The sequence below is a fragment of the Harpia harpyja genome, chromosome 1 (genome assembly GCF_026419915.1).
Source record: "Harpia harpyja isolate bHarHar1 chromosome 1, bHarHar1 primary haplotype, whole genome shotgun sequence".
In the NCBI taxonomy this organism is placed as follows: domain Eukaryota; kingdom Metazoa; phylum Chordata; class Aves; order Accipitriformes; family Accipitridae; genus Harpia; species Harpia harpyja.
Genome location: NC_068940.1, coordinates 98246803 through 98272410, shown reverse-complemented (window position 1 = coordinate 98272410; position 25608 = coordinate 98246803). Strand labels below are relative to the sequence as shown.

Genomic DNA, 25608 nt, shown 5'->3' with positions numbered 1-25608 from the left:
ATTCTAAAGAGATGGGATCCAACCCTTAATGTAAGACCAAACAAGATACTGGTCTAGCGACAAGTCTGTCCATCTTCCCACTTCTACCATAGGGTTCTACTGAAACCAAACAGCTCCCAACTCTTTCCTGTAACTCATAAATCCATTTTAAACAACTTTTAAAGTTGTTTTTAAATACTTTAAGAGTTGTTAAATACTTCTCTCATGGCTAGAGAAGATGCTATATGACCAATCAGTAAGTGAAACTTCAGTACATGTTTAACAGCACTTAATTTGGCTCTAACAAGTGGTATGTATATGCTCTCACTGAAGGAATTTCATAAACTCAGACAAAATAAAAGCTGTTCACAAAGAAGGAAGCTTGGCTCACCTTAACCACAGAGTGTATCTGAGTAGGTAAGCTGCAGTAGGTACCCTTTAGTCTGTGCATGCAATTCACAGGAAGACATACTTACCTTGAAAGTACTAGAAGTCAGAAATTTCATTCTGAATGCTTGATTAAAAGCACATCCATAGCCTGAATATCTGTACATACAATCAAACTAGAATAAAAGGTTTTCTGAAATAATACTCTAATAAATTAATTGAGCTGTATTCTAAGGCTGGTAATAAATCAGAAGGTGAAACTAAACCATCCTCTGAACATTTATTTGTGGCTTTGATCACTAAAGCACTGATCATTCCCTAAAGATCTGGGAAAACAGAATACCAAATTACACAAAATTCCTGAATTGAGAAGAAGATGAGAATCCCAAACTTAGTGTTAGTCCCACTATCTACTGTAATCCTGGAAAGCACTCTGTGTACCTGCAAGCAAAACTGAATTATAGAAGTAAATTATATTAACAAATTAGAATATTGTTGTGGAAACTATGTCTAATTACAACTTGCAAAGTAACTCTGCTACAGCTGAGATGCTAAACACACTGATTTTTTTTCTTTCATAGCCATTTTATTTTAAAAGCAATTATTAAAAACAGACCATGGGGGAGGGACCCAAAATTTAGTAGTTGGAGAAAGACAGTCCTATTTTCTGAAAAGGATAATTACCTTCAGTGCTCTCCAAAGGATAGGCTGATACAATCTATAGAGCATTTCTTCAACTCCTTGACGAACTTTACTTTGTTTATGAAAATAACTCAGCATCTGAGAAAAACAAACAAACCAATCCCCCAAAACATTTTTAATAGTACTTTCTACATTCAGGAAGTGTGCAAGAGTTGTCTCATTCCATCGTTTGTATGAGCAAAGTGTTTTCCATACTATGGAAAATGACAAAACTAGACATATTAATTGACAACATATTTTATTAAGAAGTCTCAAAAATCATAAAAAAAGAAACAGATCTAATAAATATCATGTTTTATAACTTTATAGATTCAATAAGTCTATATAAAGATCTACAACTGAGAAATAAAATCATGACTAGAGAGTCAGTTTCACAGCAACCACTCTTTTTTCGTTACAGTAAAAAACTATTTGTAAAGTAACTGGCAGAAATACTTTGAAACCATGTAATCATCAACTACAGATAAATAAGCCATTTCTCTGTTAAGAACAAAGGAATATTACTTGGTAACTGTAGTTATCCAAATAGAAATCTACAAACGTAAGACATTTTGTATGCACTGATGAAAAGTAAGTATCAGCACTCCTTGTGACTCAGAACTATGCTTAGTTAGTTAAAGCCCCTTTTATTTTTGCATCTGAATAATGCAGACAAAAAAGAAAGCAGAAGACCAGAGCAGAATATGAGAAAGGACATCATGTAACTCGATATGAAGTAATTCCTCCACCCGAAACACTGGTCAGTTTGAAAAGTTGACCCTCTAGTGGTCAATACTTCAGGCATTCATAGCTACAGCTAGACAGGGAAGCCTGTGAATAGCATCTACAGAAACAATGCTACAGTGGAAGAATCCCCTTTCTCTAGTTTTGAAATAGACTGAAGTAAAGACATGATAAAATTTATAAGAGACTACGTAGCTCTTATTTCTACATAAGAATGATGGATCTAACCCAGGATTAATGGCAAATCAGTACTGTTTTGTAATAGATTTCATTAGAACAGTGAGGATCAGATATTTGCAAAATGGACATAGGTTTTGTAATCAGAACTTTGAGTTCAGAAGGAGAGTTGTACGTGTTGCTTTCCCCTCCCTCCCCACTCTTTCAGTAAAATAGCCCAAACTTTGCTCAAGTGAATGACTGTGGTTGGTTACTCTCCTAATTGCTACAGGAACTTCTGGATTCTAAAGGACCATTTTAAATCAAATTCTTGCGTACTGAAAAAGAACGCATCATTCAAATTTATTCTGAGATCCACTCCCCTCGCAACTCAAAGACAGATTTATGTACATCACTGTCCTCTTTCAAGATCATAAGCTTCCGAATCTGAAAAACATGAAATGCCCTGTCAAAAGGCTACTCCATCAATCAGGAATCACAGGACAAGCGAATCCACTATAGATATGAGAATCTATTTACATTTGATTAAAACCAAACCAAAACAAAACCCCCCAAAAGAAACCAAAACAAACAAAAAACCAATATAGGATTGTATACTGGTGTATCAAGCTATATATTGCACATACTATACACTCCAGCATCTATATATTTGGGGGAAAGCATGGGAAGTGAAGGGGCATAGATCAAATACAAATGCCTTGTCTTAAAAAGCTTTGTGCACTTCTTATTTTTTCATATGTTTTGCTTGTGAATAAAAGCCACAGATAGACAACTAGAATTTGTAACTGCATCAAGGCTTGTCCCTATAAACATATACAAAAAACCCCCGTATATAACAAAAAGAAAAAACAAGTTTAGCTCCAGACTCATCTACTAAATTTGCCGCAAGGAGCTTATGACTTCGTCCCTGTGATTGGCTATGGAAAGGTCAATTATCTAGGTAAGGAAAAGCTTAGAAAACAGATGAAAAAAACTATTTCTGGAACACTGGAAAATCCCCTTATATTTCTACTTTTGAGCACCAAAGACAAATCTGGTTCAAAACTATAAGCAGGTTCCTCCTAAAATTTGTTCTAATATTGTTTCTCAGAATATGCTATTTTTTAAGCAAGTGTTTGTGGTGGGTTGGCCCTAGTCACCAGCCAAGCACCACACAGCCACTCACTCACTCACTCCCCACACGGTGGGGTAGCAGGGAGAATGGGAGAAGCAAGAAAACTCACAAGTTGAGGTAAAGACAGTTTAATAAATGAAGGAAAGAGGACAAAAAAACCCCAAAACAAGTGATGCAAACGCAATCACTCACCACCTCCCACAAGTAGACCAATGCCCAGCCAGTCTCCAAGCAGTGGCTACCTCCCCAAAATCCACTTTCCCTCAGTTTTTATTGCTGAGCATGATGTTATATGGCATGTAATATCCCTTTGGTCAGTTTGGGTCAGCTGTCTCAGCTGTGACCCTCCCAACTTCTTGCTCATCCCCAGCCTACTTCCTAGGGAAACAGAGTGGGGAAGAGAAAGCCTTGACACACCATGCAAGCACTGCTCAGCAACACCCAAAACACTGGTGTGTTATCAACACTGTTTTAGTCAACAAATTCAAAACACGGCACCATACAGGCTGCTATGAAGAAAAGTAATTCCATTCCAGCCAGACCTAGTGTAGTATTTTAGTATGAAATGGAAATTTTCCACTTTATAATAACTGATCTGATTTTGATGCTACTAATTCATGTCATGCTCTACAGGAACTTACCTCTCTAACTTTAGAATGAACAGAAGAACTTCTGGGAAGATGAATTCCATGATGCATGAAATCCTGAATGCAGTTATGTTCAAGTATCTACAGTAAAAACACATACATGCTACTGTTAACACAAGAAAACAATAATAAATACTGTAGGTTATGCAGCAACTTGTATTTTTCTCTAAAACAAACAACAGAAAATACTCTGATATTCTGTCTTACTTGGCTTCTGCTTGGCCCAAATTTTTCCATGCTAGGGGCCTCTGTCTGCTTAAATTGATCTTCAGAATTTCAGAATATACAATTAATCTGATTCTCAGAACCAAGTTTGGAATTCAAATGCACCTCCACATGATAAATAAGAATTATTTGGTATCTGAAATTTGGCTGTAGCATTGTTGTGATGCTATAATTATGCTTTTAATAATCTCCATGGCAATCCACAAAAACTAGATAAATATTTAAACTACCAAATATATAGACTTGCACATACTGAATAAAAGCTTCAGTAACTCAGATAAGTAGCATGTTTATGAAGAACATTGTGTATATGCATAGTTGTGTGAACCAGTATTTCAGCAGAGGAATTAAAGCTGTTTAAATGCAGCCAAGCTGATCACAGTGGGCAAACATTCAAAGCATGACATGCTGTTATTCCTTGACAACACTGAAGAGGCCCTTTCCTTAGGGAAATAATGCCTTATGGCTTGCTTAGGAACCCTTCTGAGGTTGAAAAGTCATGTATCTTCTCCACTTTGAAATTCAAAACTATCCAAATGAAATTTCAAGCCTAGTATTACCTCTATGAATTCTCCTGACACCTTCTTCCAGGCCCTGAAGTAAACTTCTGAAATGTATTCCATCAAGGATCTGTATTAACATATGGGAAACACTCTCAAGCAAGCATCCTAAACATATCTATGTACAATTCATAAAGGTAACAACATGAAGCGTTTGATAAGTAGCAATAATATTCTTAATCCTGTGCATCAACGTTATTTTTAGAAGAAGAAATTATCTTGAAAGTCTACACTGATAATTATGGAAAAACAAAGTTACCTGTTAATTAATGAACCCAAGCACTATTAAAAAACACAGGAAATATGTCTTATGGTGGGAAAGTGAAAACACTAGCACAGATATTTTATCATTATCTCACAATGAATGCCTTAAATTCTTTATAAAGATGTACAGGTATACATTATTCTAACTGAAAGCACTAGAAAGCCTCTGATTTTAATATGAAGAATTACTTCTGTAATATTTCACTGAATAATCAAAGGAAAAAAATCCGCATTTTTCATTCATCAGTCCAGTTCTCAGGCTATGATCTTGCAAGTCACTTCTTACTAGAACATCTCTATATGGAATCTTGCCAAATTAAATTAGAAGTTGCTCATAAGAAAAAATAAAAACACCTTACAGAAGCAGAAACAGACCTGCAATTCTCATACAAACACTCCAAGTAATGCAGCATAGTTTATATGGAAGTCATTTGCTTTAGCTAATGCTAAATAAGCATTTTGCTACACCTATAATTGTACACATAGGCACGTGCAGAGTAACTATTAAATCAAGTTGCTGAAACAATATGGTAGTTATATTCAGTAGATTTGAAGATCTCTGGATTCTGATATATTTTGTCAATATACTAGGTATTTTAGAGTGTGAGACAAGATTTTAGCCAAGCTCTTAACAATCATTAAGAACTGTAACTGTGATGCATACCTTGGAAAGAATTGTAATTGGTTTTTAACAGTTCCATGTATCATTTTAATGAAGTTTACATTCCAGCTGAACAAAAAGCTCAAGAATCTTCTTCCCTGTTGGCAGGGGAAAAGAAGAAAAAAAAAGGGAAGTCAAACCCCACAGGAATACCCAATTTAAGAGCCACCTCAAAAATCAGTAAATACAGACCTTAAATATCAAAAGAAATGACACCTTTAATTTTAAAAAGCATAGATGAGATTGTTACAGAAAAAAAAATTAAGATTCTTAATTTTTAAACAGAATTCACGCATTACTGTTATTTATACTGTAGAGAAAACGCAAAACAAATGAACATGTGGATTACATATCTGCCTGCATTTTTTTCAATGTCCATTCTGTTTTGGTATGACTTCAAGTAGTATTCCATAATGATAAGGGACTGTGCAACTCAGGACCCTCATCAAAGCCACATCATCAGAGCTCTGTCAAGTGCAGTATCATTCCAGGATGACACTGTAATGACGGCGAAGGTACAAATAAAATAGCATGACAACTCTGCCAGCATTGGATACAAAAACATTTTTGAACAAAGCCCCAGACAACAGCTGGGCCACTGAGGAAAATAAATGTTCTGATTAGCAAGGACAGTTACAATTCCTTTCCTGTTGCCTTATGAAAGGTAAGATTGCAAACCTCCTGGAGCTGCTTTAATTCATGAAAACAGAAAACCTATTCAGTTTTTTTCCTGAATTAGTTTTCCTCCATTTTAGCAAGTCAGAAATGGTGATGACGAATCTGATGAGCAACAGAATTTTTGCATGAAAAGGCAGTGGAAGGTTGTGGATGGAGGAAATAAGCCCTCGCTCTTCCGGAATCAGCAAGATCTGCCCATGGAATTAGAGCCTTACACAGTATCTGTACAGCCAGCCTCACTCCGGCTCATCTTACAGATCAAGTGAAGGCATACAGCTTCTGAGACTTTGAAAAGTTTGATCATACATAAGGGTGAGTCAGCCAGCTCTAAGGGTCCTTTGTACCTGTGTTTTTTCTAGCCAAAAATAAATCAGGAAAATTAATAAGGAAGTGCAATAGTAAAGAGCACATTGGCAGAAGTTCAAAAGGTGCACTGAACAATTAGCAGAGGTTCAAAGGCACTTCCATCGAGAGCTGGACCAAATAGGGAAAATAAGGCTGAGAATGCCAGACACACTTTGAGCTAGAATATCATAGAGTAGGGGTAGAGGGAAGGAAGCATATAGGTAGAAACTGCCCTTTATTGGAACTGATAGCTTAAATGCCTTCAGGTCAAGAAGTAATTCAGAAGATCATAAAAATAAAAATCTAAAGGCTAAATACAGTGTCAAGATCCTTGTCTAGTCAATGAGAGCTTCTTCTACCAAGAAAGAAAAAAATTGAATGAAAAAAAGTCACTTATCTCCAGCCTTGGTGGTATAATACATATACTGGAGTCCCAGTGGTACACTCTTCTATCAACATCCCTGGCAAACCAAAAGGTCAAGGGAGTCTTGACCTACAGCTCCTGCCTCAACAAGACAAAGATGAAGACAAACTCAAACTCATCTCATCTTATACAATCCCAGCAGCAAGACAGATGAAGAAAAGTCACAAAGTAGCTTTCAACCAACTCTTTTTTGCCTTAGATTTCAACAGATTGACCTTGATCCTGAAAATGATAGTAAGTGCATCTAATTTAATCTGCTGCTTGTGATCAATGGATCTGAAATGATTACTATTGTCAACAATCTCAGTATCCTGAGAGGTAAACTTGTGATAGGCGAATAAGATTGTGAACTTATCGTCTTCGGGGTTAATGCATTAACAGAGTGTTGGGCATCTGGTACTGCTGTACTTGTGGACGCAGTACATGTGACTGTCAGCTGTATACACACACTAAAGGTTAACAAGGAAGAAGAGAGTAGGAAAGGCCTACCTCTAAAACACAACAATATATGCTCTGCAGGGCTCTCCAGCTGTTTGATTGGAAACCCCACCTGAACAAGAATGTTTTCATAAATCACACAGATATAAATTCAGAGAATTGCTCCACTAATACAGCCTGCAAATAAGTGTCTGAGAAATATTACTCTGTGTTGAATAGCACTATCTGGGAAGACAGAAAAACCAAACTCCCTGATTTTGCCATGAGGTGTAAATGTGCAATTCTGCATCAGTTCAATCTGATCTAGAACCAGGATACTGCATTTCTGACCCTCCCCTTCCCTTCATCCTTGCATATGATGAACCAGTCCAGGCAGTTAATCTGGCTGAAAAATAATCTTACTTGGAAAAAAAACCTGATCAGCTACCTCCTTCAGTATGAATGCTCCACCTTTGAGCATTTATATTGTGGAGAGGAAAATAGGAATGCTAGCCCATGGCAACACAGGATCATTGCAACCTGGAGTTATATTAGTTTAAGCTGCTATGGAGCTACACTCTGGGATGTGTCCAGTAAAAAGAATTAGGTATCCTTCCCTTGGGAACTGTAGAACAAGCCTGCAGGCACTAAAGGGGAATATTAGCCCTGATATACAGAAGTTCAGTTTCATCTCAAGGCAATTCATAAATCGTGTTGATATTTGGTATGACTATTAGCATTTTAGAAATAGACACAGAATGTAAGAAAAAGGTCCAGCAGAGATACTGGGTGCATGTTGGGTGTGTTTGACACGTTGCTACAAGAAATCTACCATTGGTGAAATGAGCCAGGCAGAGAAACGAGAGAACACACATGAGGTGGGTTGTCACTAAAACTAAACTTCTTCAGGATGCAAAATCCCAAACAGAAGGACTTGCAACAGAAGTACAATAGTTTTATAGCAACAGGAAAATGGTTTGAATACATTAAATTTCAAGACACTTAATCTCCTGTCTGCAGAGCTAGAAAAATCCCAGACAGTTACCATTCTGGATCTGTACTGGCAGTTCACATATTGAAGTTGGATTTCAGCTTGCAAATCGAGACATCTAAATTTGGATTTTTAAGTCCCTAGAATGTTAATTGCCTGGAGAGTAATTCAAGTGACCAGCTGTTTAGTAAATGTTTTATGAAGCTGAATTGTTCTGTTGACTCTGTTGAGTCAGGGCAACGTGCCACTACCTAAACAGAGCAATTTTAAACACTCAGATGGTTTTCCAGAAGGCAGAGATCTATGACAGTTCCTGTGTTTTATGTGCCAGCCCCATGTGGATGTCTGAGGCAACTTAGGTCATTTAATGTAGCACAGGTCATTCACTTTTACTTAAGCAATTAAATCCTTCCCAGGACCTGTCCTGATTAGGTTCCTGTGTAGATGACTAAATTGGTTTCAGACACCTAATTTAACTGGACCCTATCTTGGGGTCTTTCCAGAATGTGTTGTGGTTCCCCTTTTATTTTGAACTAGTTTCTTCAAGGATGTAAAGTGACTTGTGTATTGGGTTTATGTGGCAAGGTTTTGGTAGCTGGGGGCCTAAAAGGGGTGGCATCTGTGAGATGTTGCCAGAAGCTTCCTCTACGTCTGGTAGAGCCAAGGCCAGCCAGCTCCAAGACAGACCTGCCGCCAGCCACGGCTGAGCCCATCAGTAACGGTGGTAGCACCTCTAGGATAACACATTTAAGAAGGGGGAAAAACTGCTGTGCAACAGCAGCTGGGAGAGAGGAGTGAGAATATGTGAGAGAAACTGCCCTGCAGACTCCAAGGTCAGTGAAGAAGGAGGGGGAGGAGGTGCTCCAGGCACCGGAGCAGAGATTCCCCTGCAGCCCGTGGGGAAGACCATGGTGAGGCAGGCTGTCCCCCTGCAGCCCGTGGAGGCCCACGGTGGAGCAGATCTCCACCTGCAGCCCGGGGAGGACCCCACGCCGGAGCAGGTGGATGTGTCCAAAGGTGGCTATGACTCCATGGAGAGGCCACACTGGAGCAGGCTCTTGGCAGGACCTGTGACCCTGCGGGGGACCCACGCTGGAGCAGTTCGTGAAGAACTGCAGCCCGTGGGAAGGACTCACATTGGAGAAGTTCATAGAAAACTGCTTCCCATGGGTGGGACCCCATGCTGGAGCATGGGAAGAGTATGAGGAGGAAGGAATGGCAGAGACAACGTGTAATGAACCGACTGCAACCCCCATTCCCCATCCCTCTGTGCCGCTCGGAGGCAGAGAAGGTAGAGAACTCCAGAGTGAAGTTGAGCCCAGGAAGAAGGGAGGGATGGGGGGGAAGGTGTTTTTAGATTTGTTCTTGTTTCTCATTATCCTACTCCATTGTTAACTGGCAATAAATTAACTTTCCCCAAGGCAGGTCTGTTTTGCCTGCTTTCTCATGGGGGGCAGCAGAGGGGGAGGTGCTGATCTCCTCTCTCTGGTGACCAGCAATAGGACACATGGAAATGGTTATGAAGCTGCATCAGGGGAAGTTCAGACTGGACATTAGGAAAAGGTTCTTCACTGAGAGGGTGTTTGGTCACTGGAAGAGGCTCCCCAGGGAAGCGGTCATGGCACCGAGCCTGTCAGAGTTCAAGGAGCATTTGGATGATGCTCTTAGTCATCTGATTTAGTTTTAGGTAGTCCTCTGAGGAGCAGGGAGTTGGACTCAATAATCCTTATGGGTGCCTTCCAACTTGAGATGTTCTATGATCCCCTGTCCTTATCTCAACCCACAAGCCTTCTGTCATATTTTCTCTCCCCTGTCCAGTTGAGGAGGGGGAGTGATAGAACAGCTTGGTGGGCACCTGGTGGTTAGCGAAGATCAAACAACTACAACTTGCCAGGTAAACAGAGGCATAAGAGAGTTCACTTCCTACCAAAATAGACTCCCATTAACAGATCACTGAAGAAATTGCAAGGGTGAACTAAGTGATAGCAGAATGATGCACTGACTGAAAAAGCCTTGTTGGATGATACAAAAAGCTTCCTCGACTGTAGCAATACTCAAATATAGCACTAAGGTTAGCAAGGCATTTTCCAAATGGAAGAAGACAGAAAAAAATCTATGACTTACAGCAGCATTTTCAGAAGTTGACACATGTATTCAGCACGTTTGAGCTTTAGGTCAGAACATGAAGCCAAGCTGGCAACAGGTCAGTAGTGGTATACCCCAGAGATAAATACTGGAGCCAACACTGTTTCACATCTTCATTAATGACCAAGATGATGAGACAAGAGTACATGCAATTTTGCAGCCACATTGGGAGGAGTGGTTGATACACGAGATTGGGTGCTGGTCAGAGGCACCTTGACAAGCTGGAGAAATGTGCCAACAGGAATCTCATGAAGTTCAACAAAGGGAAATACAAAGTCCTGCACCTGGAAAAGAATAACTCCATGCTCCAGGACAGGCTGGGGGCCAACCAGCTGGAGATCAGCTTTGTAGAAGAGGTCTTGGGGCTGACAAGTTGAACAGAAATCAGCAGTGTGCCCTTATAGCAAAGAAGGTCAACTGCATTCTGGGCTGCACTAGGAAAAGCATTAACCAGCAGGTCAAGGGAGGTGATCCTTCCCCTCTGTTCAGCACTGGTGAGGCAAATCTGGAGTCCTAAGTCCAGTGCGGGGTTCCCCAGTACAACAGAGACACGGACATGCTGGAGAGAGTCCAGTGAAGGGCCACAAAGATGATTAAGGGACTGGAACGTCTTTCATATGAGGAGAGGCTGCAAGAACTGGGCTTGTTTAGCCTGGAGAAGAGAAGGCTCAAGGGCATCTTATCAATGTATATAAATATCTCACAGGGGATGTAAAGATGATGGTAACAGTCTTCTCAGTGGTGCCCAGTGATTTGACAAAAGGCAATGGGCACAAACTGAAATACAAGAAATTCCCCTTAAACATAAGGAATATTTTATTTTATTTTAATTTTTTAAAAATTATTTTTTACTGAAACGGTGACTGAACACTGGAGCAGTTTGCCCAGAGACGTTGTGGAGTCTCCATCCTTGGAGATATTCAAAACCCAACCGGCCACAGCCCTGAGCAACCTGCTCTAGCTGACTGCTTTGAGCAAGAGTGTTGGACTAGATGATCTCAAGACATCCCTTCCAACCTCAAACTCTGTAATTCTAACATTAAAGCTCAGCAACATTACTTACTTAGGAATAACCAGAAGAAGAATTAGGAGGAGCAACTATTATTTCCCCTCCCTCCCATGTTAAACTTTTTTTGGGGGGGAAAAAAACCCAACACCTCAAAAAACAAAACCAAACCCAGAGCATTCCTAAATAGGTACAGATTAAAATTAGTAAAAAGTATGAGAATGGCCAAAGCATCCTTGAATATATTTCAGAACTTATCAGGCTTGGAAATGAAGAGCCTGAAGCTTTTTCAAGGCCTGAAAGCCCTAAAAAGGGAGATACCCTATCAAGTTCTACCCACTATCATAATCTAATATGCAGGTCAGGTCCAGAACTGGATCTGGCAACAGTGACTATGGACCTGTCAGCTGTGCTGACAGCCCTTGTAGCTTTTTGTGAAGAAGTTTAGGCTAACAAACAGACCTGAATAATATTAAAAAGGTATTCACTGAAATTAAGAAAGCTCCCCAAGCCCACTCAAAGTTTTCAGCACTCTGAATTGATGCCTGGCAGGCAATACTAGTAATTCAATGGCAAGAACTGATGAGAAGATTAGACATAATCAATAAGAGTCTATATTTGTGAACAGTGGTTTAGATCCTTCACCTTTATCAGAAAGAAAGATGGTCTGACAGAATGCAAATTCAACTCCCAGCTGGGAGCTGCTACTTTCAGTCCATCCTTCTAGCCATAAAGCTAAAGATTCAGGATTAAGGATTTAAACCACTAACAATCATATGCCAGAGCAAAGAGTGCAGTAAGGCGCTCTCTATATCTACCTAGAAAGAGATAGGGATAGGAATATGAAGAAGAAAACATGACAAAATGTCAAGAGACCAGAAATCACTGGGAGGAGGGAAGAGCAAAAGCTTGGGCAGAAAAGTAAATGTGTGAAGTGTGACCAAATCTGCATATTCTTGTGGAGCAGAGGGGAAGTGTTTTGATACGCCAGGAAAAAGATTCAGTACCAAGTCTGATTATCACTGCTTTTTTCCCAAAATAAAAAAAAAATCAAAACAAAACTTTTATACTGAAGGCTGTGTTTCACCCAAAGATTCAAGGTACAAAATTTCTTTAGAAAAATCTCTGTAATAATTAACATGTGTTATAATAAAAATCTCACAAAATAGGGAAGAAAAACATAACTACAAGACATTGCTTCTGAAACCTAGATAGCAGCTTCATTTTACATATATAATTCCCAATTATTTACTGTGTCTATATGATTATAAAATATTAATGCGATGCAGTGGATTCAAGTAAAACAGAAGAAAGTAATTAATACAGAATCAAATATAGCTAAGGCATTTTAAGTACTGTGACAAAGAACACATACAGGTACACACTTTTTCAAGAGGACAAAAAATGACCTAAAAATGAAATACACCAAGAACATAAAACTAAATGCAAAATCAGTCAATAAAGTCTTACCTGTCTTCCCTCTTTCTACCCTTGCTTTCTCTCCTTCCTTTCCCAACTCTCACATTGCCTTAGTACATCCCAATTTTAGTCAAAACGAAAACATCTTAAAATACAATGTGTAGGTAACAAAGAAAATCACCTTAGTGTCAGGTATCCAAAACCTGGTCTATCAAACATTTAACCTAACTCATTTGCTACCACCATTTTTAAAATGCCATATCCCCATACTGCCACAATCATGCAGCCATCTCAGAGCTCATTTTATGACAGAAGTTCATATATTCCATGAAAGGGAATATATATATTTTAAACAAGCGAGGAGGAGTTAGAACTTCAGAACCAATGTCAGGTTGTCTTGTCACCTAAAGAGAAAAAAAAGCTTGGATACTACTATCTTGGTGCACAGGCATAAACTAAAAACTACAACACAGCAATTCTTCACTGAGAAATGTAGGTAGTCAAATAAAATAATTCTCATTTTGCTGTAAAGTTGGGTTCTATTGCTACTTTTAAAACAGACTATGGCAATGCAATCTTCTAAATGGAATCACTTAGAAGGGAAATTATTTTGCTACAGTTATCTGTCTCCAATAAAAGAAAAACTGCTATAAAAGAAGAGAATTATACCAGGGAATGGTTTTAAGTATTGAGGGACATGCACTGGAAGCAAAGCAGTTGGTTCTTATTACCTCAGGATACAAGGACTTGAGTGATGATTTAGACATATACTTTTACACTTTAGTCTGGAATAGAATAAAGGGTTTTCCAAATGAAACAGAGTATCAGCCATTTATAGCTTGGAGTCAGAGCTGATTTGTCTTGTATTGCTACTTACTGTACTGTAAAAAAAGGCTTAATGCAAGATCGTTAAAAGTAACCAAAGCCCAGTCACGTAAAATCACAGTAAGATAAAAATTTGCCTACCTCTTCTTTTTTAATGTGTTTTACACTTATAAAACACTGAAGCAACAAGTCCTTCACTTCATCGCTCTCCTCTGAGTCATAATCAAAACAAAGTAATATCTGATGTTGATTCCATATACGAACTACATCTGCACCCTGACAGGAAAAAAAAGGCAACGTTATAGTGAAGTAGGCATAGCTCTAATGTGAAGAAGCATTTAAAGGATTTTACATGAGTTTGAAATGCATTGTTACAGACAGAAGATTTTCAGATTGTAAAATTATGAACACTAATTAATTGACTTTCACCACATCACTGGGAAAAATTACAAAAATATGTGTAACTGCAGAAGTACTGACTTCCAACAACTGAAGACATGCTCAAGTACAGAAAGAAAGCTGCTGTTTCATGTAAAATAGATGAAAACTGTATCATTGCACTTTTGAAACTTTATACAATGAAAGCAATTAACAGGGGAAAAAAACTCAGAAATAAGTAAGGAGATGTTTATTGGGTTAGGGCAAAAGACGTATGCCGCAATACTCTAAGTACCTCACATTTAAAAAAAGAATTTCAGTCCGTTAATAAAGAAAAAGAGAAATTATTTTCAGAGAGATACAGAGTAACAGAAAATGAAGCTTCCCACATAAGAAGTCTCTATAAGTAGCTGAACATAGTACTTAAACCCCTAAAACTCTAAAAAAATTAACTAAAAGAGTTATTGCTATTGAAACCTTGGTCATTGAACTTTAGAAATAAGTGAAGAAATAATAAAAAAAAAAAGTAAACAACCCCAGTTCTCGTGTGAAACTGATGCCAAAAATCTTTAAAGTTTGTTCTAGAGAAGGCGACATTCTCATATGCTGCTTATGCAATCAACACCAAAAAGACACTTTGTAACCAACATATATCTTAGGTTTTATTAATTGAGAAGCACTAGGACATGGAAAACAAGTTAACTTGAAATAAAAGATATTTTAGAGGGATAATCTTCCTTGGAATATTCAGTAATAATCTAAAAGTCAATATAGCTTTAGCATACCGTAGCAGCTTTATTCAGGCTTTTTTTTAGCAGAATGATAAATAGAGTCTTCCCTAGCTGCTCCTTCCCTTCCAGTCCTTTCTCCCACCACATTTCACATACACGTTGGATAGCACCCTTTAGGACTTTTTCAGATTCAGGTAATGCAGGAAGAACACCTACAACAGTAATAAAATAATTATTTACTGCAATAAACCAAGTTATTCCTGTAAAACACTAGTCTGTTAGTACACTAACTAAACCTCACAATGTCAACCAGCTCTTGCCACATTTACACAGCTTGATGCCTTATTCTCACTGTGGGTATTTAGGCAGCTTTGTTAACTCTAAGGTTTTGGCCAAGTTTTTGGATCAGTAACAATGGAATCTTAAGTTTTGCCTTAAAAGTAATATAAGCCACAGAATAAGGGAAGTTACCTATCATTGGCGAACAGTGATTGGGAGAAAGAAAACTATTTAAGATTTTTTAATGCTCCCTTAATTTTGTCTCATAAGTAAGAGTTCACATCCGTACCAACTTTTCTCCTGTAAATTCTGTTCCATAGGCCAGTCAGGTCAAACAAAAAAACCTAATATACTCATCTGCTAAAAAAACAGTATAATGGTATAATGTTGTATTCTATAACAGGCAAGTACGCACCGTTTAAAATAAAAACACATTCTAGAAGAGCTTTGTAGTTTACAGTTTCATCTACTGCAGGTATGGAAGCAGTAACTACAGCTGTCACTCCTTGGATCACAGCTACAGTTTGTTTCTGAAAGAAAGGAACGTTGAGGAAACAATTCTGCAGTTTATTTTATACTCAGAAGATAATTACAACAAGAAATAAACCTTAGCAATAGAGAGCAAAGCTGAATTGTTATTATGCTTCCATTTTGAAGAAAAAGTATACTGGCACCCAAAACCTGTCAAATAAGAAGAGGCAAAAAAGCATAGATTTTTGAAATACATCCATTTCCAAAAATTTGAAAAGGGCTTTCAGCTGCGGCTAGTAGATAATCAGTGACTGTACATGTGTATCCATTCCTCCATTAATAACTTCAACTGCAACAAAACCACTCAAACACACATCCATTTCAGAGCTAAAAAGACCCTAACTAGCAGGATCTTGTGCAACTCAAAAATGTGTAGATCTGGTGACTTTAGATCCAGGTACGTGATTCTATAGGTGTCTGTACATATGATGCATTTTCTACAAGCCTCTAGGTCGCCCTAATGATTTCCCCACTGCGTTTCTTTTTTTCTTCCGAAACTAAATAACCTTTTCCCCCAGTATTCTCAAGACTATGTGGAATACAGTGCAGAAGGCAGTATATGAGGGTCTGAGTCAGAGAAATTCTGTATAAGCTAAATTTGTGGGAGGGGCATTCAAATCTAGGCTTCATGATCTTCATTCAATAAAACGACATAATAAAACAGGTAGTGAATTTCTTATAGTATATGCCAGATACTTAAGGAACATCTGAGATACCAACATTTATTTACTGAAATAAGATATACAAAAAGCCCACTCAACTCTAATGAAAAAACCTAAGTCCCACCTTTCATAATTATAATGATCAGCAGATCTAATCTTTTATAGTATAGGCCACTCATAAGTTCAGCTTAACCCAAGCACGACAGTTAAGAAGTCAGTTAAGAATGGGGCAGGGATGTGATGTTTGGAACTGACCTTGCTTGATAACCCTTGCATGCTTTCAGGTGCTATGGAAATACTCCATTTTATTTCCCGGAAAATATGAAATACTCATCATATTTTTATTTTACAAGATTTTTACCATTTCTGGAACTATCTCAACTTCCATGCCATCATTATTTTCATTATCTTCAACCCTCTGCCATGTTTCCACAGGGTCCTCCATCAAACTCTCTGTCATTAGCTGCGTCAGTCTCTCCCATAGTACTTCTTTTTGTTTTCTTGGCAATTCTTGAAGTAGTTCATTCAAGTCGAAAGGATCAAATATATTTTTCTGTGAATGGTCAGAAGATATCACACAATTCCACATCAGTGGTGTGGCTTATATTTCATCATCATATTTCCTAAAATTAACACTTTTTCTACATTAAGGATTCATTTCCATTCCTCTGCAGTTGCAGAGATAAAATACCTTCTAGAAGTTGTATTTCTTTAAAAAAAGTATGAAAAAATCCTGCTGCTTAACTCTTTATCATGAAACAAGAGTTCTTCTTTTAAGACTAAAGTCTTTAGCCCTTAGTAGCAACACTACTGAACACAAATCACATACCCGTAACATCAACTTGTCTCTCGTGTTCCAAATACTTCATTCCCAATGGAGACAATTCCATACCCTTAGTTAAGAAGCCCACAACTGCACAGAATTAAAGTCCCTGATCATATCTTTGCTATCTTAAATATAGATAGATGATGGCTGTTAAAACAAAATCCTTATACAAGGACTAGAAATGTTACAGCTGTAGGGACAGCACTACAGATTTTGGAGTACAACGTGTATATAACAGTGCTCTGTATACCTCACTATGTTAAATGCCCCCCACATCAAACCTAGCTCCTGTGCACTTTAACCCCATACTTCCCTCTTAAGCTCTACTGAATGGGAAGCCACTGTTAGTCTTTATGAGAGACTTCACTATGAGACTGATCTGAACTATTTCCTCAGAAGGACCTTGCTAAACGAATTTACCTCAGAGACACAAAGAGCCTGTTAGCATCAAAGAAGGGTAGGCAACCTGCTAGGAAAGGGAATATGCACAGAAAAGACGAGAAGAAAAAACAGACACAGCCAAGAGGAAGTACAGATAATTTGGGGGATGTAATTTGTAATACTGAAGTGAAAGTTTACCAGATCAGAAACACTTCAGAGGAAAGAGGGAGAACGTCCATGATCTTGAAATAAAAATATTTTTAGTTTGCAGATACACTAAAAAACAGGAATCAAAAAGATAAAAAAAAGTTGAAGGGAAAATGGAAAATAGAAAATAATGAAAGAAGCAGCAGTAAGTATTAGAAGGTTCCCAGAAGGGTATGAGAAGAAAGATCCTGTTACATATTTATAACAGAATTTCTATCCTATTCTACAGCTGGAAACAAATACAATAAAACAAAGGCCACACAGGGAGTTCTGCAGCCATTTACTTCAAACAAACCCAAAAGACAGGATATTAAGATTGTACTGTTTTGAACAAAAAGAATGAATTCATAATAAGACTAGAGATTTCTGATCTTTCTTTGGGATGATATGAGATACAATTATTCCAAAACCTATGAGGGAAAAGGATGTCATTGAATGACAGTCATATCTGTGATTCCTATTTTCCTGTCTAAGAAATAATGTATTTTCTTGAATTGGAACAGGATTTAGTGGAAAAATTTAACAGCACCTGATAAAGTGAAGGTTTCAAAAGGAAATGAATAAAATAACTCAGGTCTCTTAGACAATCAAAAAGTAATCTGCATATTCATGTTCCCTTATGCTGTGAAGGCATGAAAACAGTTTTAATCAATATATTCATTATAGCTGGTGACATACAGTTTCCAGAGATATTGGCAACAGCTGAAAACTGTTGCAAGACAACCCTTATGAATCGGTGATGAAAAATAAAAGGATGAAAAAACAATTTTTAATCCAAATAGACCAAGATATGTTAACATGGATTACTGGATGAAGATGACAGAAACAACATGACCAAATTAATTGAAAAGGAAATGCTGCAAGTACCATACATTATCTTAAACAGAATAGTACCTTGTTAATGTGTTTAGGTTTGGGGAAAAATGGGAAGGAGGCTACAAGCAAAGGCAATCTGGTAATAAAGTTCTTATCTATAATTACACACAGGACTGCAAATGAAAAAACTAGCAAATTTCTTGGAAAAAGAGATTCAATTATGTTTGGGAGACAAAGATTTCTAAGCTTATTACATAAAACATGATGCCTATCATAGAAATCATAAGTTTAATACATTTGCTACATTAGTAAATTAGTTTGTGCTTCTGTGGACATAGAGGTCAGCTGATCCACTTACTTTATCCTGATCCAGGCAATATTAGGAAAATACTGATTAGAAAGCTTAAGAAACTAACCTGACAATACCATTTATTAAGGCTAGCAAAAGATGTTTAGGAGAAATCATGTATATCTTAATACCAGACAGATTGAAGCTTAGTGGAAAACACCACAATGCAAATTATTATTTCTGATTACTATGCAGTATCATACACAAAATGTGAGAATGAACTTTTAACTAGTAGATTTCAGTGGATTTGTTTTGTTGGTCCTCCTGCTTCTCTCCACACTGCATTTAGAGAGAGCAATCTATCCCATCTCTAAAACATTCAGTGATAAAAAGAACTATCAAGTACAATTACACACTGACTAAAGAATAAGTGGACAACTTAAACTACCAAATGAATGAACAAATACTAGTGAAACATGCTTCTGATATGTTTGTATATTAGGTCATATTCATCACACAGCAATGAACTCTTTCATAGGTTGATAAAAAACCAATAGTTCATTAACGTCAAATGAGTACTTTTTTTTTTTTCTGAAGTATTACCATGGTACTCATAATTTATTTTTAAAAAAATGTAAACAGTATATGCAACAGCCAAATATTAAAAAGTTAGTTCCATCATAAATAGCAAAATTTCAGATTCTACAACTTTTTCAGCTATGTTCCCTTAAGTACCATTTGAACTTATTTTCTACAGCAATTATTCTAGCACATCTGCAGGTACCAGAGAAATAGCTTCTGTCCCTATGTCACAAAATTTCTGCATTACTAACAGACTTAGGATTTTATTAGTCATGCATGTGTTATCATGGCTTACTTACAGGATTCTGAGTATAACGCAAGAAGTCTTCAACTGACTCTTTAGACACAACTTGTAAAAATGCTTCGTGTTTCATTGTGGTCTTGGTTTTTCTTGCTTTGTAAACAAAACAAAATGTTAGAGAAAGTACTGTATCTCAAAATAAGACCATTTTTGGTCTCAGCGAAGAATGTATGAACTTACATTCTTCATCTACGTAGTTATAAATAGAAGATGTTTTCCTCTCCAAAATACTTGACAGATATCTGAATCAGCATTTAGATTTGTAACAGCACTAGGCTGCAGTATTTGCACGCTTTCCTTTTAGTTCTTTTTTTACTAAATAAGTCTTAAAACAGAAGAACTTTTTAATGGATACTTTGATTTTTAGAAAGAACAGTGTACCCAGCACATGCCTCCTATTTAGTTAGCTGTCATTCCCGACGACAGCATTTACTTGTGAGAAAAGTACTGATGGGCAGGCAGCAAAATATTCTCTCCTTTCCTTTCTTGTCAAGCGAAGACTGTGGCAAACGGCCAAGGCCGCTTTTTGGCACCAAGAGCGCAATTTACGCACCTAGGCATTCCTTCCACCCCAGGTAATTCCTGACGTGCTTTTCCCACCCCTATCAGCCGGGAGACCGCCTTACACAGCCTTTGCTGTGTGTGAAGCCGTATGACAGAACGGGCCGGGTGCCGACCGCAGGGCACTGACCCGGATCAGCCAGGGGCCGGTCGCCTGCCGGGCTATCGCCCGGTCCACGGCACGGCCCCACAGGCCGCCCTACGCCCCCGGTAGACGAGGAAGCGGCAAGACAGACGGGCCGCTTACCTAGCGCTGCCTCAGAAAGAAATCCTCACAGATCGACGGGTTACGGTTCCAGTAACGCGGAGCTGCCTGCACGGGAGGGAAACGGAGACGGCGATCGCACGGACTGACACGCAGGAGAAGTGCCTGCGCCTCTCGGCAGCGCTGCCCAAGGAAGGAGCCCGTCCATACGAACGCCCCACTGCCGGAAGAGGCACCAGCCCCGGGTGCCCCTCAGAAACGCGACGGGACGCCCCTGGGTCCCCGCGCTGGCTCACTCACGCCGCGCGGAGGCGAGGCCCGGGCCTGGCCCTGCCGCCGCTTTCGAATTCTCCCGCGGCGGCCGTTGAGCTCGCGCGGGCGGGCTGGGCGGGCGCCGCGGAGCTCACGTCTCGCGAGAGCTGTGCTCCTTCCCCCCCCCCCCGCCACCGCTGAGGGCGGGGCCGGCGGGGGCGCTGGCGCGCGCGCCCAGCAGGGCGGGGCCCCGCCCCTTCCCGCGCGTGGCCGCGGCCGTTGGAAGGCGGGGCCTGGCAGGCGGCGGGCGCTGGGTCGGTGCAGGCGGGAACGCGGGGTTTCGTACTCCAACCCCGGCACGGGACCGCGTTCAAAATCCGCCTTTTCGCCCCTTTTTTTTTTTTTTTTTTTTTTTTTTGGGCACTTGCCGGGGTGGGGCAGTATGGCGATCCGAAGGGGAGAGGTGTTTTCAGTCAGGTGCCGCCGGTAGGCCGAGGTGATGTCTGGTTCCTCGCTGCTGCCTCCAGCCGAGGCCAGCGCTGTCCCCAGGCCCCGGGCCCCCTTTTACGAAGGAGGGGGCTGAAGAACACGCTGCTGCTGCTGCTGCCGGGACTGCAGAAGGCCCAGAGGAGCTGGGATAGAGGAGACGCCCTAGGTAGTATGTCCCTGGGGAGGGCAGGCCCAGGAAGGGGCACGCCTGGACGGCTGCAGCCCAGGCAGCAGTAAGGAGCTCAGTGCAGGCTGTGCTTCTCCGTTTTAAATTTGGCTACACTGAAATGCTGCTCTACTGCTTTCGCTTTATAATAAAGGCTTACGCATCTTTCCTCGGAGGAGCATCCGATCAGTTACCCAGAGGTGGCTGACAGGGAGTAAATCTACATACCAGCTTACCGTTACCTTCCTGGAGCTAGCTGTCTCTTAAGTCTCAATGCCTTCAAACGGGGATAAGACATGTTTAGTTAAATTCATGTATAGGCCTAAGATACGGTACGCCTTCTTCCATGGATCTCGGGTAACGTGGATGTACTACTCTTACAAAAACATTTCTGCTAGCTCACAAAGCCCGCATCCTCTATTTGATTACACTGGTGACTTTTTTCTCCAAGAATGTTTTTGTTGCTAGTGTTGACAGCTACACATTTAATCATAGTCATGGCGAACAGTACATGTATTACACAGTCTTCATCCAAAGTGATGAAGAGCTAAGCAGGCTACTCACGAGAATTTATAGGAGACTATGTAGGCCAGATGATATTTAGACCTTGATAACTAAGGATTTTTTTAATGTATCAGGAAATGCTGCTTTCTGTTTCTTCTCAAACTTAATTTGCAGTGTTCAGAAATAGGTGGACTCAGTTCCTTGAATTAAGCATAATCAGCTTTCAAATTCTGTAATACTCCCCGTTCCATTTATTTGAGCTCTTTTGCAAACGGTCAGTATGTCTTGTTAATTTAATTTATATCTTAATTTATATATAATTTATATCTATATTTATATATTTATAATTTATTTATAAATTATAGCTTAATTTATATCTTTCAATTTTGCATTTTCAGTACCATAATAGTTCTCAGTGTCGTTGGCTGTTCAGAAGAGGTAGGTGCTTGACTGAAATCGTTTACTTTCAGTCTGTGATAGCAGTACAGCATATGCTGCTTTACTATGCAAACAAACAGAAATGCAACAGTAATTTCCATAAAAGTTCTCACATCTGACTGGACTTTTCTGGATTGTAATTTTTAAAAGCATGATGTAATTCAGATTTTATTTAATATTATATGTAAAAATTCATTACTTTTAAAAGTAGTATTTATGTCTTCTGCTAATATTTTAATTTTTAGAATAGAATCTTCTTTAACCATCCTACCTCTTACAATATCAGTTTATATTCAGGATTAAGACTTGCCACGTTTTCTGCCATATATACTTGACTTACTTACAGACTTTTCCTGGTTTATTTTTGGAAGTTTTTGAGTAAACTATTTACCTGGTTTTTATACAGTTTGAAGACTATAGGATTAAAAATAAGTTTATTATAAGCTTACCCCATATAAATAATGCTATTCTGTATTGCTTTGAAAAATGTACATAACAGATGACTGCTGTTACTGAAAGAGAAAAACTGCTTCAATTCCTGAATCATCAACTGAGTCCACATAAAACTCCTGAAATAACTGGATTTTAAAACAAATGTGTGCCACACAGAAAGTGCTGTAGGCACTGTAGGAGAATGGGTTACATTACTTACAAGCTGTAATTGAGATGGTCACGTACCCAAGGCAGGGACAATACAGCAGAAGGAGTTAGCAGCCATAACTGGTAGCAAACTAACTAACTGTGCACCGGCAGTTTAGTGCCACTCCTTGTCTCCACCAGAACCAAACACACACATACCTTCTCACATCATATTTCCATCTAGACAAAGGCCTGTCTCCTTTTAAGTGTGAAAAGGGCAATCCAGCAAATTACGAACATCTACCTACCAGCAACCACAGAGAAAGGTCCTGGGAGAGACAGATCCCTGGACAATCACCTGAAATGGCATCTGTCCTCCAACCCTAATCCCTGCAATGTGACAGCTGGCAGGCATTGACTTCCAGAAGCAGACTACCAAAAGAATGGAGCATTTTTCTGCTCTATAGTAAAGAAGGACCAAGAATTAGGGTTGTTTCAGATCCTATGGACTTGACTTGACAAATTTCTTAAGTTAGGTATTCAGCTAAGCACAAGAAGCCTGTGAAACAGTTTGCTTGAAATAAGTTGTATGATGAAGCATCATACCTGTAGAATAGTAAAAGCAAATAAAAAAGTATGAAAACTGACATTTATACATTATGCTAATGTCTATCCTTTCTGCATATGTTAAAAATCTTTGCCATTTTAGATCCAAACTGATGGGGTTTTTTATCATGTCTTGTGTGGACTGAATGTGTCATTAATACCTTGATTAGTCTTTTAATTAGATGCTACATTAGTCACCTGGTTACTGTTTATTTAGTCGGGCACATATTCATTTAGCAAACGAACTAAAACATATTTTAGCTTATCATTTGTGTTGCATAGCAACCACAGAATGATTTTTTCATAGTATTGAAACTAGAAGTTGACACAGATAACAACAGACTGAGTAACACCACATGATTCATTTTAAAGGACCACATAGAGAAACCAGAGAGGCAGAATAGCTTTTTGTAGTTTTTTTTCAAGAATTATGCATGGAATGCAAGCTAGTTACAAAGCTACAACTCTATTTTCAGTTTCTCTAATGTTCTCCCTTTCAAGAGTACGAAATTATATGCCTCTTTTTGACATATCTGTTCATCTGTTCAAAATAATCTATACCCTGTGATAATAATCTTATATTTATTATCATTTTCCTGTCAAGTCAAGTTAAGGCAAAAATGAAAAATGGGCCTTCCACACATGGTTGCTGAGCAACAGCAAATAAAAGATTTGCTTTTGTGCTACCGCTTCTTTAGTCTTTATTCTTGTTGGTGGCCTGTATAAGAGATCTCAATTACAAGTGTCTCTCACAAGAACATCGTCGTTTGGACTATAGCAAGGATTCTGTTTTAACCTATATGACTCAACATTATAAATATTTGTAAAAAAAATAAACAAGTAATTCCCTGAATGTCAGATGCTTTCTTGGCACTTTTTTTCATATTTACAATGTGATTTTCTAGACAATAGTTTCTGATGAGATTATTGTACACAGTATCCGCTAACAGGTTAGAATTGTTACTCCTATTTCTTTTCATCTGTATGTGTAATAAAATTTTCTATAGTTAATACGGTATCCACAAAATCTACTCATCCTCTGAGGCAGGCTGTTAATAATTTACATGCATTCATTTCCCTTGATTTTTTTTTGATCTTCACATACTTTGATAAATAATCCGAACAGCATGGGAGAGAGATGAAGTTTCACACTATTCCACTTCTCCAGATCTCCCCTTGCCTGAAGGTAATACTGCCAATCACGCCATCCTTTATTCAGAGGCAACTGTCAGTTTTCAATGGTGGTGTGATTAGACCGTGAAACTGCTTATTTCCCTTAAATTATTAATATTAACACGAAACCATTTTAGAGTTTAAGAGATTAAGTAGGAAAAAACCCCTTCACTACAAGAGAAAAAAAATGATCCTTGTTAACTGGAACAAAAATAAGGAAATAAAATGCGCAGAGGGAATGCAAAAGCTTTTCTGAAGAGCCACTCCCTTGCACAGCTGTGGGTGCTACAAAAGTACTGAACTGCCGCCCTGTGGGAGTTCGCCGGTACTGCTGGGTGTCTCGCAGGTTCTTCACACCAAGGTGAACTTAAGGCATGAAAACAGTGCAACTTTATTTATTTTGCTTTATTATTATGCTTAATTACAAAATATTTATTATTATTTGCTTTATTATTATGATCTCACTGTTACCCTTCTTTCCTTATAGGCCGTCTTATAAATCACAGTAATTTTACTGTGCTCACCATTAGTACCCTGAAAATTGAAAGATTTCTGAAATGCTATAAAATGCTCACAAAAAGAAATTACAATAACAGCATTTGCATAGCTAAATCCATCCCGCTGTAAACAAAAGGAGTATCACTTTTTGTGATAACTACAGCAAACCTTTTCCAGTATAAAGTCACTGACATCTTTCAGAATATCATGTATCAGTGAGTGAATTTAAAATACTAGTTTGTCAGCTAATTTGTTTCAGATGTAACTGGAGTGTTTTACATCTGCCATGTCTAGATTACTTCAACCCTATTAAATTTAACATTCTAAATTATTAGAGATTTACAGCTCTTGTAAGTGTTCTGTCTCCTTTCAGCTCTCATTCTATTGTAGTCTTTATGGCTGAAGAGAATTGTTTCTAAAGTACAAAAATACTATTATTATTAATTTTACAAGTGCTCTTAGAGG

At 38.6% G+C, this 25608-nt stretch overlaps 1 protein-coding gene across 1 annotated transcript in view; it reads right to left on the bottom strand.

Annotated features, from left to right (window-relative positions):
- NCAPG2 (non-SMC condensin II complex subunit G2) overlaps positions 1-20784 on the bottom strand; it is a 56989-nt gene extending 36205 nt beyond the window's left edge. The window contains exons 1-10 of the mRNA XM_052806676.1: positions 20481-20784; positions 19671-19765; positions 16632-16823; positions 15493-15607; positions 14853-15010; positions 13831-13965; positions 5443-5537; positions 4515-4584; positions 3724-3810; positions 1051-1146 (exon numbers count right to left, since the gene is read on the bottom strand). Of these exons, the coding sequence (XP_052662636.1) occupies positions 1051-1146; positions 3724-3810; positions 4515-4584; positions 5443-5537; positions 13831-13965; positions 14853-15010; positions 15493-15607; positions 16632-16823; positions 19671-19745 (1023 nt within the window). The 5' untranslated portion in view covers positions 19746-19765; positions 20481-20784. The remainder of the gene's footprint in view (positions 1-1050; positions 1147-3723; positions 3811-4514; positions 4585-5442; positions 5538-13830; positions 13966-14852; positions 15011-15492; positions 15608-16631; positions 16824-19670; positions 19766-20480) is intronic.
- Positions 20785-25608: the final 4824 nt, after the last annotated feature.